Source organism: Mytilus galloprovincialis, chromosome 7 (assembly GCF_965363235.1).
Source record: "Mytilus galloprovincialis chromosome 7, xbMytGall1.hap1.1, whole genome shotgun sequence".
NCBI classification, from domain to species: Eukaryota; Metazoa; Mollusca; class Bivalvia; order Mytilida; family Mytilidae; genus Mytilus; species Mytilus galloprovincialis.
The window spans coordinates 7673241-7691153 of NC_134844.1; the positions used below are offsets into that span (position 1 = coordinate 7673241).

Consider the following 17913-nt stretch of genomic DNA (forward strand, 5'->3'; position numbering starts at 1 on the left):
TATAACTTTAACAGAAATGAGAAAGTTCAAATAATATTTGAAGAAAATTAAAAGTGATTTACAGAGATATTGTTCATCTGAATAGCATTCACAGTCTTAATAATTCAACAACCTAAATTGTTATTACATTGTATATCCAGAAATTTGGATTTGAACACTACATACATGTACTTGAGGTCTCTCATTAATTCAACCAATATTTTTAATATTTATACATACAAGGAAAGGCTTAAATTTGTTGCTACCTACTGAGCAAGAGATCTACAGTAGAACCACAGCTACTCAAACCTTCACCTCTCTAGTTAGTTGTACTGACTAATATACATGTGTAATTCTTACTTTTAAATGATTATGTAAAGAGAAGGCTGAATTTTGTTCGAATACCTGTGGTTCAACTGTATAAAGAATTAATCACACATTAATTATAACAATAAGATGAGAGTTCAGATTGCACAATTACAATTTTACAAACAATTAAAACACAATTTCTTCATTTGTAAGAAACTGCATCACTGTGTCTGTCAATCAAAATGTACAACTACATGTATGCCATTAGTCCACTTAGCTCTGGTGCCTAGATCTTTCAAACTATAACAATTTAAAACAGAAACATTGCTTTATACAGCATATTAAAAATATAAAAAAAATATGTACATCAACAAAAAGCTTTTCCACACCTTTTAAATATGTTTTAAATAAAAAGTCTGAAATTATGTCAAACTGTAGATTAATACAAATATGAATGTTTTTGTAAGAGACATTACAATACAATAAGAGGTACATTTGTTTGTGTAAATGTTATTTTCTCATCATGTAGACAACTAATTATCAATATACATGTAGCTGTAAAACAAAAATGAAGATTTATTTCAAAAATAATTAAATAAAAAAATTAGGGTCAGGTTTTATTTTATTACAGTTCTGTGTCAAACACAACAGTGAAACAATTGTAGTCAGTGTACTGTCAAAGTTGTAAAAAGAAACCAAAATTTTGAATTTATTTTATTATTAAACTGTTGAATGAAGGCAGAAATTGTACTTATAGAGATAAGTTTTTTTTTTAATAAATTCTTTTTTCATTTATAACCAAATTCCATTTCCACAGAAAATTTGAAGATCTGAATGATTCCTTATAACAAAAAGGGTGTAGGAAACTGCATTGTAAACTCATCTATAAATATAGGTCTACATGTACACAACAGCCTGGGTGGATTTTGCTTTTTCCACCAGCCCACTGTGGACAGCCCACCCGTGCTCACTCCAGCTATAATCTCTTTTTTTTGTAAAAATATTGATTATAAATGCTTATCTGCTTTTTCCAATTGAATGTACTTGCAAGTCTTTTGATTAAACAAAAGAAATTGCAGCCCACTCCTATGGGTGGGCAGAGTGGACAAGCTAGAAATTTTGCCCACCCGGTGCCCACTCCCACTGTGGACGGGTGGACAAGCAAAATCCACCCGAGCTGTAGTGTATGTTAATGACAATCAGGCGTTCAATATGGACATCTTTTTAAGCAAAATGAAATTCTAGAGGTATGCATGGGTATTTCAACATTATATATACATCATGAGCCAACTAATGAGAACCCTATAATATTGAAAATCATAATATAATAAAGGATAATCTTGAAAGATGGCCATGACTTTTAAATTGAATAGTCATGATAGTTACTGAAGTGTTCAAGTTACTAACCAAGTGGTCATCAATAAGTATTAAATAAGTTACAATGCTATGACTGTTACTTTCAGAAATATCAAGATCAACATATGCATGATACATGGACATATTGGAAAGAGGAAAAAGCTTATTTGTTAAAATATACAAGCTAAATAAAAATGAAGAAAATATAATGTTAAAATTTTCTTTAAATGAATAATAATCTGCAGCAAAGGGGTGGCTCCATTCAACAGTCTCTCAACCTCAACATACATGACCACTAACGCTGAGAAAACTCCCTCCATTTCTAAATGTATACATGTGTCATTGGAAACATTCCATTCTTTACATTATCATCATACATAATCAGATAATTCTTCAGCAAAAATTTACAACAAAACAGCACTTTAGATAGAATTGAGAAATGTAGGCGGCCTTTTTCAGCCAGTCTTTTCCTGTGTTTGGCCCATTCTGGATGAAGCTGCAGTGCACTAAATTGAATGACTAGGGTCAAGACTTTTGATTGGATGTTAACCAAGTCAGTCCTTCGTATAGTCCATCTCCTGACGTAGCACATGATGGCTGAACATACCAATTTCTATCACGTATACGTGTTAATCCTAATTTTTCTTGAATTTCATGTGGTTTCATTGCTGAAAAGAACAATAATATTCATTTTGAGACTATCATATTTTTCATTTCAATTAAACACATTAATTTTTTGTTTTATTTCATAACATCACCACATCCTACAATGCTATGCGAGAATTCAATACCTATTTATGATAGGGTAATAGAACACCAAGACATGGTTATTTTTACATTATTTATCATTTGAATAATTTGGACGTCAGTTAATATATCAAAATTGTTTCTAAATTCATGTTTTCCTTTTTTCAGGTCGGAGGTGTTATCTTCTCATAAATATTAAACAATGATGACTCATTCCAATTAACGAAGTATTTTAAGTGTACATGAATAATTTTCTACTTCTTTCCTCAGTTTGATAGTTTCAGTTTGAAAAATTACTTTGAATTATATACATATATATATATATATGGTATTACCAAGTATTGTTTTTAACAAGTGTTTTTAGAAAGAAAATGTGTGTCAATAAACTCAATACACTCCTGTTAGAAGTAGATTTACTATAGGATTAATCTTATAATTCTTAAGCCAAATAATAGCGATTTTAAATTAACATTTGTTTTGTAAATGCTACTATAATAACCATCAAATGCACAATTGACATGTCGTAACTAAGGAGTTGGCCGCCATATTGACTTTCTAAAACTATAAATATTCGAAAAATGCAACAGAATCCTAAATAAAATAGCACCTACCTCCAAAACTTCAAATTAATGAGATATGATATTTGAATTTGAAAGGTACAAGTAACGAAATAATCTTTCCAATAAAAGTTTTCATTTGTATGACGTCGTGTTTACCATGACTTTAATTCACCAAATCATTCATGAAAGTTCGTGGAATTTTATTTGAATTTTGAATTAATACATTTTCGTAGCTTTAGTGTATTTATTTTATTTCTTTTTTGTCAAATACATGATATATGCACTAAAATAGACACAACTGTTATGCATTTGTTTTTTTATCATTATTTGCCGAAAATCCCGGGATCCCTGCAAGCTTGTGTATTGCACATAAATAGACTACGAAAGTAGTTTCGGAAACATGGTTTATCGAAGTGTAAACTTAGAGAAAAATTCTAATTGACCGATCCAATTCAAGTATTTATAGATATGCAAATCATATACCAATTATTGTAAACCTAATTATTTTTGGGGATATATTAGTATTTGCATTTATCGATAAATTCATGAAATTCAAAGAGATACAAACACCTTAGACTCGCACATTATAGCCCCTTTAGAAATAATTATATTGGTTGACTTACAATCTGGTAAATCTTGTTTATTAGCAAATATAAGTATAATAGTGTCTCTCATTTCTCTATCGTTAATAATCCTATGTAACTCCTGACGTGCCTCGTCTATTCTGTCACGATCGGCACAATCTACTACAAATATAAGTCCTTGTGTTCCAGAATAATAATGCCTCCACAATGGTCGTATCTTATCTTGTCCTCCAACATCCTGAAATAAACAGGGAAATTTCATCATGTTTGAATTAATCACAGTTTCCCTACATAAGACACATGTATGTCTACCCAACTTCTTCAAAACAAGGTTACAATGCAACATCTACAAATATCTAAGCTGAACTACTGTGTTTACTCCCTTTTAGATACAGATACCTAGTAGCATTGCTTAATAATTTAAAAAATGAAATGCTTCGCTGAGTGCAGCCTGATACCACCGCAGAGATTGAACCTAAACAATTGGGACAAGTAATTTCTAAAAATAAATTGACGACAACTACATGTAATCACCTTAAGACAATACAACATTTCTTTATATATATACATAATTTAAAAGCAGTGTAAGGGAGGTAAATCCAAACTTACACAACATTGTACATTACATATGTTTGGATTACCTCCTTTACACTGCTTTTAAATTGCCTATTAACTAGGAAACCCTTGTTTTCACCCTTTTTTGCCTCTAATTCCTAAATGGTTTAAGCAATGACACCCAAAAGTCAATCCTAACCATCCCTTTGTGGTATGGAAACTTGTGGTATAATTTCAAAAAGAATTATACAAAGTTCCACAAGTTATTGCCTGAAAACTAGAATAGTGCTTATTTAGGCCCCATGTTTGCCCGTTAGGAACATAACCCCAACATTCAAACCCAACCTTTTTTTTTTGTGGTTATAAACCTTGTGTTTAAATTTCATAGATTTATATTTACTTAAACTAAATTTATTGTACGGAAACCAAATGTCTTTGGACGAAAAACGAAAAAAAATTGCGGACATATAAAAAATAAATCCCTCCCCCCCCCACTTTTTGAACCCCTTAGAATTATGATCCTTAAACTCAATGCCAGCCTTTCCTTTCTGGTATGGAACCTTGCATTACAAATTCAGATAGATCCATACACTAAAACACAAGTTATTGTACATGTCTAGAAATTAGAAAATTGCTAGTTGTTTGCCCCTTTTATGCCCCATACTCAATCTAAGCCTCCTTTTTGAGATATGAAATATTGTGGTACATTTTCAGTGAGATTAATACATTACACACAAGTTATTTTCAGGAAACTACAAAACTGCTTATTTTGTCCCTTATTCCCTAACAGTTGGAGAAAAAAGTTAGGTCCTGGATTTTTTTTAGTGACATTCAAAATGTTCAGAAAACTAAACTTTTATTTCTTTGGTTTTATTCAGAATAACAACTTTCATGACTTTAAAATCATTATCATAAACATTGAGACCTTTCATTCCTTTAAAACTTATATATCTTCTAATCTTGTAAACAAGGCTTTTCTTGTCAAGTTAAATTCATACTTTCGTCATAGTAAGAAATCAGAAATCTTGTTTATTCAAAGGCAAAAATAATACCTCTTTCTATGAATCTATAATATTTACTTTCATTATTTACAATGATCAATGTTTATGTTACACATATGACAATGTAAAAGGGTCATAAGGGTGGTAAGTGTCATAAGGGTGGTAAGTATATATTAACTTTATCTCCACATAATATTTGAACAGGACAACAAAATATGTGGATATTAGATAATTCTGAAGTTGAACTTCACACTTTAAACAAGGGTTACTCAAACTTATGTTGTTTTTTGCCAATAAAAACTTATTTTATTTAATGTAAGATAAATAATAGTCCTCTATAAAATATTGAGTAAACTGTTAGGAGGAATTCCTCCTGAATGGCTTTTTTTCAGGTTTCCCATATGCTTAATGTTTTAAACCTTATTCTAATATTTATTAATATATTTTCATCAATTTCCATAATTTAATCTAATTGATGAGGAATCAAAGATATGAATAAAAGAATGGAAGATGGGGGCGGTACAAATATCAACACAAGATGATCTAAATATTGTAAATGTTAGGATGTAACATGTTAATAAAATAGAACAATTCTCCTTGTTATGTAAATATCATATTATACTTATCTTTATATCTGACTTTAGTATTTATATTATATGATATTAACAAAGTTTCATATACCCACTTAAGTTCAATAAAGATATATAGTTATTGTTTTGAATTATCAACTATAGTGACTAAGTCTTCATATTTACAAACAATATATCTTTTATTTCAGCAAACAATATTGAAAATCTTGACATTCAGTTTATACAATTGCAACTTATACTGAATGACTAGATTAAAAGTTAAATTAAAAACATGTTTTTTTGACAGACCTCCCTTTTTAAAGAAACAAATTAAATTGAGGAAATGAGGAGCATTATGAAGTCTCTGGGCATGTTAAATCTTAGTTTTCATATGATAAATGAAACAGGCCCATGTATTTTATAAAGTCAACACAAAAAAACAACTTTTTATAGTCATAAGTTTCATAACCTTTTTTCGCTTTCTTAAGTCCTACCATCTAAATGAAACCCTTTGAGGTTCTTAAACCATAAAAGATAGTACATGTACCAATTATATTCTCCTCAACTTCGAGTAAAGATCTTGTCATTACTGTTTACTTTAAGACTAAAGAGTCCTTAAGATATAAGTTATGTAAAGGACAAGGAAATTAGATTGTTAGCAATAATTACATCAAATTAAGGAAGTAGATACACTTCATTCTTATTACACGTCCTATCATTGTATGAATCACTCCTCCTGTACACACATTTTTTAGTCATTAATAAATAACTAACTTGATGACCTTTATTGTAACATGACTTTGAAAGGGTTACTTGTTACATTACTAGTCACTTTTGCAATGTCCTTAAAATATTCAAAATTATGTAATATTCAGCTTTAAATAAACATGGGAATTTTTTTTTAAATATTGAAACTTAAATGAAAGACTTTCAGCTGTTTAAACAGAATGATTTTATATTTAAGATATATCAGAAAGCTATTTCCTTCTTATTCATCAGATAGCTATTTTAGTTGTTATCTTTTAACAAAAATATTTGCTCGATTTGGGAAAGAAAACCACAAGCAGAAACTAGAGGCACCCCTTGTCCCATCCAAGGATCATACATAAAAATCTGAAGAAAAAAAGAAAATATGTGCACAATAACATCATACAATGAGGATTCTGGAAATAAATCATGGAATTCTCATTAAAAATTAATTGGGCTTTGAGAGGATATAAATATGATATATAGTGATAAGTGTTCACATTGTTTCCTGAAGGGCAGAATGGAAATTCTTCCTTTCAAAAATAGAAATAGGGGAATTTTACAATAACAGTATATCATGTATATATATATGGGAAACTGTAATAATGTGAGAAAGTTTAGATATATTTAAAAGGTAGGTTAAGGAGGAGTTGTGAATAAAAAATGGATACCTTTTAATAAAGCAAAGTCAATGCATTTGTATTGGAAACCCCCCAAAAAATGCTTTGAACCAACAACAAAAAATGCACAATGACATTATATGGTTAACATTATAAGAAAGTTTTTTTATTATGAAAAGGGTTTAGTGTCTGTTTAGTAAACGCATCATTGTAAATATAACGGAATTTGATGAGACTGTCATCAAAGTGAGAGGGTTAGCGCTATAAAACCAGGTTTAATCCACCATTTTCTACATTTGAAAATGCCTGTACCAAGTCAGGAATATGACAGTTCTTGTCCATTCGTTTTTGATGCATTTTGTTTTTGATTTTGCCATGTGATTATGGACTTTCCGAATTGATTTTCCTCTAAGTTCAGTATTTTTGTGATTTTACTTTTTAGTAGAAACTAATGCAAATAAACAAAATGCACTATTGTACAGACATGTCATGTACGTATGTGCCTAAAAGAAAATAATTCAATTAAAGAAATGAAATAGGAGGGCAACAGTACATTGTATGAGTAAAATTTTGTGAAATCTTTACAAAATTGTCACAAGCAGTTTCAGGTATCAAAGTGGAACATAAGGATGAACAAACTCATGAAAAGACAAACCCCTCCATCACCATATACCTCACACTTTAGAAAGACAAACCCCTCCATCACCATATACCTCACACTTAAGAAAGACAAACTCCTCCATCACCATATACCTCACACTTAAGAAAGACAAACCCCTCCATCACCATATACCTCACACTTAAGAAAAGACAAACCCCTCCATCACCATATACCTCACACTTAAGAAAGACAAACCCCTCCATCACCATATACCTCACACTTAAGAAAGACAAACCCCTCCATCACCATATACCTCACACTTAAGAAAGACAAACCCCTCCATCACCATATACCTCACACTTAAGAAAAGACAAACCCCTCCATCACCATATACCTCACACTTAAGAAAGACAAACCCCTCCATCACCATATACCTCACACTTAAGAAAGACAAACCCCTCCATCACCATATACCTGACACTTAAGAAAGACAAACCCCTCCATCACCATATACCTCACACTTAAGAAAGACAAACCCCTCCATCACCATATACCTCACACTTAAGAAAAGACAAACCCCTCCATCACCATATACCTCACACTTAAGAAAGACAAACCCCTCCATCACCATATACCTCACACTTAAGAAAGCACATAGGGTATACAACAAACCCCTCCATCACCATATACCTCACACTTAAGAAAGCACATAGGGTATACAACAAACCCCTCCATCACCATATACCTGTCACTTAAGAAAGACAAACCCCTCCATCACCATAAACCTCACACTTAAGAAAGCACATAGGGTATATACCCTCCATCACCATATACCTCACACTTAAGAAAGACAAACCCCTCCATCACCATATACCTCACACTTAAGAAAGACAAACCCCTCCATCACCATATACCTCACACTTAAGAAAGCACATAGGGTATACAACAAACCCCTCCATCACCATATACCTCACACTTAAGAAAGACAAACCCCTCCATCACCATATACCTCACACTTAAGAAAGACAAACCCCTCCATCACCATATACCTCACACTTAAGAAAGCACATAGGGTATACAATCAGCAGACATCTAGAAATCAACCATCACTAAATGTTTGCATGACCTACTTATCATCTAAACTGAATATCCATTCTAGCAGCTAAAATGAGCAACTATTAATCCACATGGGGCTAGTATATTTCATATGGTTATCATGACGTCATGTCTACTATTAATGGCGATTTTGTCTATTAATGTTATTGTATTTCATTGTTTATTTTTACAAAAACTTTGCAGGAATTTGTTATACATTGTATTGATGACCCCCTACAGATCCACAGGGTGTAAGTTGTATCTGTAATTTAGATATCCAACAGTGGGGAATCCTTTATCTACTGCTATCATTTCTCCAGACCCTTAATTTCAGACCTTTATCAATGTTCATTTTCTTTTAAGAAAAATGAATATTTAGACAGAATTATTTTGCTTCCAACATTAAAAGATCTAGACAATCTTACACAATACTTACAAAAAGTCAGATATCAAAAACATATTATTCTTTTAAACCTCTCATTTCTAAAGGAACGTATTTGTAGTGCTTGAAAATTTTTATGATGTACATGTTATAGTAAATTTATTTACAATATTGCTTCTTTTCTATTTTAACAACTGAATGATTCTTAAAACTATCCTAAATTATATATATATGAATAAGCATCCATGATAAAACCATGACCAACTGCTATGTAGCCTGACACTTATGTCATGGAAACATTTTAGGTCTTGCTAGTTCATGAAATGAATGAAAGACTTTTTACATCTGTATATATTAATATTTTGATTTGAATTCTATGTCAAATTATATCGGTGCATTACGTTTGCGCTCTTCTTTTGATTTCAATTGCGCGCATTTATTTGACAGGTAAACTCAGATAAGCTCAGGTAATAATACTTATTTACTTATAAATTTATTCAAGTATTTTTAAGTAAAAGTACCCTTTACGTTAGTCTAAGTCACCTAGAAGTGGGATTCAAGTCGGTTGCATTATATTCTATCAATACCAAAAGTTTTATATTCATCATAAAATGATTCCACCCACTTTATATTTTATTATATTCCCTTTTTTACCTGAGTTTACCTGTAAGATAAATGCGCGCAAATATAATCAAAAGCTGCGCACAAACGTAAAACATTTTAATCCCCAAATGCGCGCAAACGTTATGCGCCCAATTATATACACATAATATATATATAAATCTAAGCATAATTGAAGTAAATCATTTTTATATCTATACTTAAAGATATGTACTTAGCCCATTCATATTTTCCCACAACTGCTCTACTTTTTTTTATCAACATGTGCATTTCTTCATAAGTCAAGCCAAAACATGGAAGAGATACAAAATTTACATTTAAAGTCTAAAATGTTGTATTATACTCATTGTAGTGGTATAGAACCTTTATTTCTATTTCTCATTATGCATTTTTAAAAGGAATTATAAAATAACCATTAGAGAGTTCAAACCAATATGTCTGAGAAAATATACAACAGCATACTATATATGGTGTACAGTAAGCACACTGAGGCGAAGTTAAACCACATTTAAACATAAGTAAGTGCTGGCCCATTTTACCGATTCAGTCTGCACCAAAAACTCTTAAAGACCAGTATTCCAACATTTTCCATATGTGTCTTAATAAAGTTTTGCTATAACTTACTAGTCCGAAACTAGAATTTTACCAAAAAATTGAGAATGGAAATGGGGAATAGGACAACCAGACCAGAGAGCAGACAACAACCAAAGGCCACCAATGGGCTTTCAACCCAGTGAGAAATTCTGCACCCAGAGTTTGGCCTCAGCTGGCCCCGAAATAAAATTGAGTACTAGTACATCACACTAAACTCCAAAACATAAATTGAACTAAAATTTAAAGACATACAAGACTAACAAAGGCCAGAGGCTCCTGACTTTGGACAGGAACAAAAATGTGGCGGGATTAAACACGTTTTGTGAGATCTCAACCCTCCCCATATACCTCTAAATAATGTAGAATATTAAAGAAACACATAACAGTACGCACAGTAAAACTCGGTTTAAAGTATTCCAAGTCTGGATTTTAGACTAGTGGCTAAAGGTGCAGACTGCCAATTTTAAACAGAAATATTGCACAATTTGTTTTAATTAACATGATTAATATATCAATTTATACTACATGTGATACCTACTCACATGCTCTTTGTATTTAATAGTAAAGTTACAATACTCACCCAAACATTAAATTTGACATTTTTATAAGTTACAGTTTCTACGTTAAATCCTACAGTTGGTATAGTCGTCACCGACTGTCCTAGTTTTAATTTGTATAAAATAGCTGAAATCATGGTTAAGGAATAATCTTTAATAAAATGTGCACTGTGAATGATAAACTTATGGCGTCTTAATGAGGTAAATGTGTTACTGTCAAATCAGAAATTATTGGAATGTTTCTATTATTGCTAAAAATGTGACAGGGTTATAATCGCAATAATTTAAACTAGCATTTTGAATTTTTTTATATGAATTGAACAGGATTTTTTTCAATATTGCAAAAATTCAAATCGCATTTTAGTCTAAAATGACAAAATTGCAATGATAAATGCACACAATAATTTCTAAATTTACAGTATTTAATGTGGAGTACAAATGCATTGTATTCACATTTGTTTATTATTCTTTATCTGAAAAGCAAAAACTATAACAACATTCATATATGTACATGTATACTACTGTACATGTGGAGATGAAAATGTTAGAAGTTAAATATCAATTCATATTGAATTAGTTTGAATTTTTCGTTTATTTTAGACTACTGCATTATTGAATTATATTTGCTTTATATTTAAACAGCCATAAACATATGTTTCGTTTTGTAGAAATTACAGCTCCAAATTACTGTATTTTATTGAAGTTGTTGCCAATATCATGTATATCATCAGCAGATTCAGCACAGATTCAAAATTTGACAGTAGAAATCTTAACTACATGAATATAGTCACTCCATACGTGTTTAAATATATCCCAAAATAAAAACTAGATGCTCCGTAAGGGCGCATCTTTATAGGATCGCAGAGGTCGAACCCTAAACAGTTAGGGCAAGTATGGACACAACATTTAAGCTCTGAATTTTGATTGTGTTTAAAAAGTTTGACACAACATAGGTTTCTGACACAGAATGAATGTGGTCTAAGAACTTAAACTTAAAAATTTTAAATTGGACATTTACCTATTATGGTCCAATATCTAAAATCTAAATACATGGTTAGATTCAGCATATTGAAGAACCCCATATATTCAATTTTTGTTGAAATCAAACAAAGTTTAATTTTTGACCCGTTGGACCTTAATGTAGACCAATTTGAAAACTGGACAATACTGTGCAATTTAATATTTCTTGCTATTGTGCAAAACTGTGCAATTGAAAATTTCTTGCTATTGCACAATATTGTGCAATTAGATATTTCTTGCTATTGCGCAATACTATGCAATTGAAGATTTCTTGCTATTGCACAATACTGTGCAATTCAAGATTTCTTGCTATTGCGCAATACTGTGCAATTGAAAATTTCTTGCTATTACACAATACTTAAATATAATAATTTTGGACCCCGATTTGGACCAACTTGAAAACTGGGCCCATAATCAAAAATCTAAGTACATGTTTAGATTCAGCATATCAAAGAACCCCAAGAATTCAATTTTTGTTAAAATCAAGCTTACTTTAATTTTGGACCCTTTGGACCTTAATGTAGACCAATTTGAAAACAGGACCAAAAATTAAGAATCTGAATACACGGTTAGATTTGGCATACATGTATGGCAGATTTTACAATAAGAAGGAAATATTGTTTTTTTGTATCCATCAAAAAAGCAATTGCTGAAACTGTGAAACAGACTGTGTAATGGAGTAATGCATTATGTTAATGAATAAAATGTGTCTTTCTGAGTAAATAAAAATAAAAATTACTCTGTGTTTGTGTTTTTTGTTAGAATTAGAGGGTTTTCAATTTCAAAATATTGGACATGGAAAAGACATCATGACCTACTTTACTGACATCCAGCTTATTTGGAGTGGAATTTTGAAGTATTATTTATAAGTGGAGCCTAATAACATGGACTTATATTTTAATAAAAAGTCTTCTTTTGTGTTTTAATCATAACTTTAAGGCAGATTTTTATTGGTAAAGGCTAAAAAAGGTAATTTAATAATATTGTTGCTAACGTCACGTCTTTTCCGTCCATTGTGGTATGTCACGATCGCAATTTTCTTGATGGTTCTCAGACAGTCCATTGTAGTTATTTTTATCCCAGGTTTTATAAATAATTGAAAATAGCAATCATATTAAATTTGGATGACGTAAGGGGTTCAAAGGACTTGAGGAATCAATATCATTGGCTGTTTTATTTTTTGCGAACGTTACTGCTCGACGTTTCCGTCCAATTCAGTGTCACGTGAGCAACATATATTTAGATCTGTAACTCTCCTGTATAGGAGTTACGATATCGCCCTTTGCAGAAATAGATTCAGAGTCAGTTCCTTCACATGATGGGAAAGCAAAGAAGGTAAGTTGTATGTAATATCGTTACAAGAGGACCTTACATGTATTCCGTCCACCAAAAAGACGTTCGCAACAAAACGTAATGTCATGATAGTAGATGTTGCTAATGTTACTATTACGAATTGGTTTCTTGTGTATTCATTTGATATAAAGTACACCTGCAAATGACATTCTGTATATTTAGAAATTCTAAACCAGACTGTACAATTTTATTACTCCAGGCGTATATTAAACATCACTGTGTGCATACATTTTAACTTTTAAAGATGTTGTTGCTCATGTGACATGTCCAAATGTCGCTAACGTTACTCATTTTTTGGTTTCTTGTGTATTCATTTGATATAAAGTACACCTGCAAATAACATTCTGTATATTTAGAAATTCTAAACCAGACTGTACACATTTTATTACTCCAGGCGTATATCAAACATCACTGTGTGCATACATTTTAACTTTTAAAGATGTTGTTGCTCATGTGACATGTCCAAATGTCGCTAACGTTACTCATTTTTGTCTCTGTCACGTTAGCAACATGAAAGTAGGAGACAGAACAAAATACTGTAAAATCTGCCGTATGTATCAAAGAACCCCAAATAATTCATTTTTTGATGAAATCAAACAAAGTTTAATTTTGGACCGTTTTGGCCCTTAATTTGTTGGGAACAAAACTCCCAAAATCAATCCCAACCTTCCTTTTGTGGTCATAGACCTTATGTTAAAATTTCATAGATTTCTGTTTACTTATACCAAAGTTATTATGCGAAAACCAAGAAAAATGCTTAATTGGGCCCTTTTTGGCCCCAAATTCCTAAACTGTTGGGACCAAAACACCCAAAATCAAGCCCAACCTTCCTTTTATGGTCATAAACCTTGTGATTAAATTTCATAGATTTCTATTTACTTTTACTAAAGTTAGAGTGCGAAAACCAAATGTCATCGGACGACAACAACCACGCCAACGTGATACCAATATACGACCAAAAAATTTTCAATTTTTTCGGTCGTTTAAAAGTATGAAATAGAACATAATATTAACTAATCTTTGATATTATAAAGCTAATTAGATATTCTCAAACAACAAGCTTAGCATATTTTCAAGACAAAGAAAACTTAGTACTAAAATGAAGGAGGCCCAATATACAGCCCTGATTCAACATTAGAAAATTAAGTAATCAGTGATGCAGATCTATATATGATGAAAAGAAAAATATCATCTATCAAGTTTTCATTGTAAAATTTTTCTAATATTCAATATTCCTTTTCTATTTACTTATACTAAAGTTATTGTCCAGAAACCAACTGTCTTCGGATGACAATGACAACATGATACCAATATACAACCACAAAATTTGTTTGCAGTCGTATAAAAATAAGGTCTGAACTTTTAAAGGATACTTGTTTTTCCAGCAGCATCAAGACCAAGCATTAAAATTCTCATCTCCTTGTTACCAAAGATTTTGGATAGTAACTTCCCCATTTTTATCCCTCAAATCTGAAAAAAATAATAATACATTAGTATGTGAATTAAAACAAGATATGCATGCAAAGATCAATTCATTCGTTCAGTATATGTTTACTTGTTTTGTTAATATGTCTTTTTGTTAAAGTTAATCATTTCAATTGATATTTAATAGTGTGATATTCTATGTTGTAATGTACATATTGTAACTTGCACTTTAGTCTGCTCAATGATCGGGTTGTTGTCTCTTTGACACATTCCCCATTTCCATTCTCAATTTCATTTAGTAATATTTCAGTTTAAGGTGGAACTGTTTAAATTTATAAACCCTATGTATTTGTTTGCACCTGTCCTAAGTCAGGATCCTGTTGTTCAGTGGTTGGCATTTGTTTATGTGGATCACTAGTGTTTCTCTTTTTTTATATTGATTAGACTGCTGGTTTTCCTTTTTTAATAGTTTTACATTAGTCATTTCAATTTTGGGCCCTTTAGAGCTTGCTGTTCAGTGAGAGCAAAGGCTCTGTGTTGTAGGCCTGACTTTTACCTATTATTGATTATTTTTTACACATTGTGACTTGAATGAGTCTCATTGGCACTTATACATTTACCACATCTTCTTAATCTTATTTCTATTGTATAAAATAAAAAAAGTTGGAACAAATGGTTACTTAATACAAACTTTGTGAGGTGTGGATTATATATATATATATATATATTTAGCAACAATCTTCAAATAAATGAAGCAAAAATCAGCAAGACAAATCCATTCATTTCAAAAGTTGGAAAACTGTCTAAATTCAATATTACATGTAGATGTAAAGGTAAAACAAGTTCAGACTTTCTTACCTTATTTTCAATATGATGATATTTCATAAAGTAAATTCTTTTGGGTTTGTGTCCGAGTCTGAGGTATTTTTTTTTGATAATTTTAATATTTTAATCATACATTTGTCATAGTTTTACTTGTATTTGAATGATTTTTTTAAGCAGTATCTATCAAGTGACTGACTTTGTTTTTCAAGTCAATGTTGACACATTTTGTACAGTCAAGTGACTTACTAAAATGAGTGATTTGTGTCAATGTACATGTAGACTGTAGTCACATGAGTTGCATTATTGAATTGGAAGCAAATACACCATAATTTGTTTAGCTCTTTCTCAGAAATTCAAAAGAAAAAAAGGGTTTCTTTGAGGGAAATATGCACATATGCTTTATTAAGGATAACCCTGATATAACTTTGAAGTACAACTACTTACAAAATGTTAAATCAATTCTAAAAGGCTGACAGGTCTTGTATTCAATTCTTACATGCTGTGGGTTAAAGGAGGGGTGCTATAGCCTATAGGTGATGTACAATATAAATTAGGAAAAAAATTCCTGTACAGAGAAAATAGGACTTGATCTGTAGATAAGGGTTTCAGCGAGCAGTCAAATCCCAAAATGGCACCAGAGAGTTTCAGGAAAAATGTATAAATAATTTTAAATAAAAAGTAAAACTTGATTCAATGTTCACATGTACACTATAAAAAGAAATTCAATTCTAGATGGGTAAATGATTCAATAAGCTTCAAATGGAAACTGATCAAAATGTGATAACAATGATAATTAATGATTTGACAGCATAGCAAATCACCTTCTTTCTTTCTTTTCTTTCTTATGTATAAGCTTCCATCTTAGGAACACCCCTTACTGGGTTATCGGAAGTATTAACAAAAGTGGGTAAATCAAAGATTTATTTAAAATTTTTAAAAGTTTATTAAAATATGGGTTAGATAAAAAAAGACGAAGGTAAAAATAACAGATAAAATAAAATAACGTAAAAAGGACCAGTAAACGTGCCCTGTACATATGGTGGAAAGGTTAACATGGTTAAGAGATAAAAATACCAATCAATTGGGGATGGAAAAATATAATCACTAATATTTTGTTGACTTTGCCACAGAAATAAGATAAATATATAGAATTCTTGTACATGTCTTACTGGTTTAGTAAATTAATATACGTTCGTTTAAATCATGAGTTCCTCAATTTCTTCATATCACTCGAAATATGTCCATTAAGAGACTGTGTGTAACTGTTTCAAGTTTAAAGTTATTTAATATTTTATAAATATTGTAGTCTTAAGTCTAGGAAAAATTATATGTGTAATACACGAGTATTTATTTTCAGTAAATATTCATTATATCAATAGAAGAAATCAGTTAGTACAGATCTGTCGTTACATTGGTTTTTTTTAAGCATGATAACATCATTCAATCCCTTCCCTTTAATTACAAATTTAAGTGTAAATGGAAGTGTAATGTCATTTAGATGAACGAGAAAGTCACCGGTGTCATTTTATGTTGGTCTCCACCTACCTCAATGTTTGCAGGTGTATTTTTCAGAGTAGAGGGCTCGTTTGACACTTAGAAGGGATCTAACTTGTTTACATTCACAAAATAGTATTTCGTTGTATTAATTGGACTTTGAACAACAACATATAACAGAAGAAAATTGTAATAATTTTCTGTCAAGTTCCATTTCTGTAAGCGGTATTATCACCCATGGCGGTGGTCAAAACTTCCGCAAAATGGCGTATAAAATAGTCCACAATTTCGGCCTTAATTTCTTAAAGTGCGGAAAGAAAGCGCTCTTATAATGCTACAGACACTTGCAAAATAATAGTCAAATAAAAGATTATCGGAAACTGAGCCCAGAACCACAGAAATCAAAATGCGGAATAATACACTATTTGAATCTGAACACGCAAATTCTCACGAGAGTTTGGGCGTGATGTGGAGCAGATGAAGTCATTGATCAATTTTACACATGAATGATTTTCGAGGAAGTCAAAGATTGTAATGCAATCACACTCTATTTAAACCCGATACTTCGTGCAAGACCCTCAAGGTCGTTAAAAAAAACACCCTCATCGTTATATTTCCCCGTCCAGTGGCGGATCCAGAACTTTTCCTAAGGGGGGGCCCGCTCCAGTCATGCTTCAATGATTCCCTATATAATCAACCAAATTTTTCCCACGAAAAGGGGGGGGGCGGGCCCCCCAGGGCCCCCCTGGATCCGCCTATGCCGTCTGTAACTTAAGTCTGTACAGGGACTTTCTATACTAAAGTATCAGAGAGCTTAAAATGTTGTTTTCGACAATCTTTGGAATAGCAGGGACTTTCACCCTGGTTTAACTTGAGCCGGGGTCACAGAGTTTAGATAAGTTTATACCCCCAGTTTAGG

General features: G+C 31.5%; 1 protein-coding gene across 1 annotated transcript; it reads right to left on the reverse strand.

Annotated features, from left to right (window-relative positions):
• Window positions 1-1810: 1810 nt before the first annotated feature.
• LOC143082226 (ADP-ribosylation factor 6) lies at window positions 1811-17243 on the reverse strand. The gene is made up of 5 exons (XM_076257811.1): window positions 17046-17243; window positions 14624-14720; window positions 10901-11004; window positions 3575-3773; window positions 1811-2312 (listed from the first exon to the last, which is right to left on the reverse strand). Exons 2-5 carry the CDS (start codon window positions 14703-14705, stop codon window positions 2170-2172), a joined length of 528 nt encoding a protein of 175 aa, XP_076113926.1. The 5' UTR covers window positions 14706-14720; window positions 17046-17243; the 3' UTR covers window positions 1811-2169.
• Window positions 17244-17913: the final 670 nt, after the last annotated feature.

Bases quoted from the DNA above. Each gene is read 5' to 3' on its own strand.
- LOC143082226 (XM_076257811.1), bottom strand. From the start codon at position 14,705: ATGGGGAAGTTACTATCCAAAATCTTTGGTAACAAGGAGATGAGAATT. The intron at 11,005-14,623 runs GTATCCTTTAAA...CCATGATTTCAG, and splicing joins TGATGCTGCTGGAAAAACAA to CTATTTTATACAAATTAAAA. The intron at 2,313-3,574 runs GTAAGTCAACCA...TGTTCTTTTCAG, and splicing joins TAAACAAGATTTACCAGATT to CAATGAAACCACATGAAATT.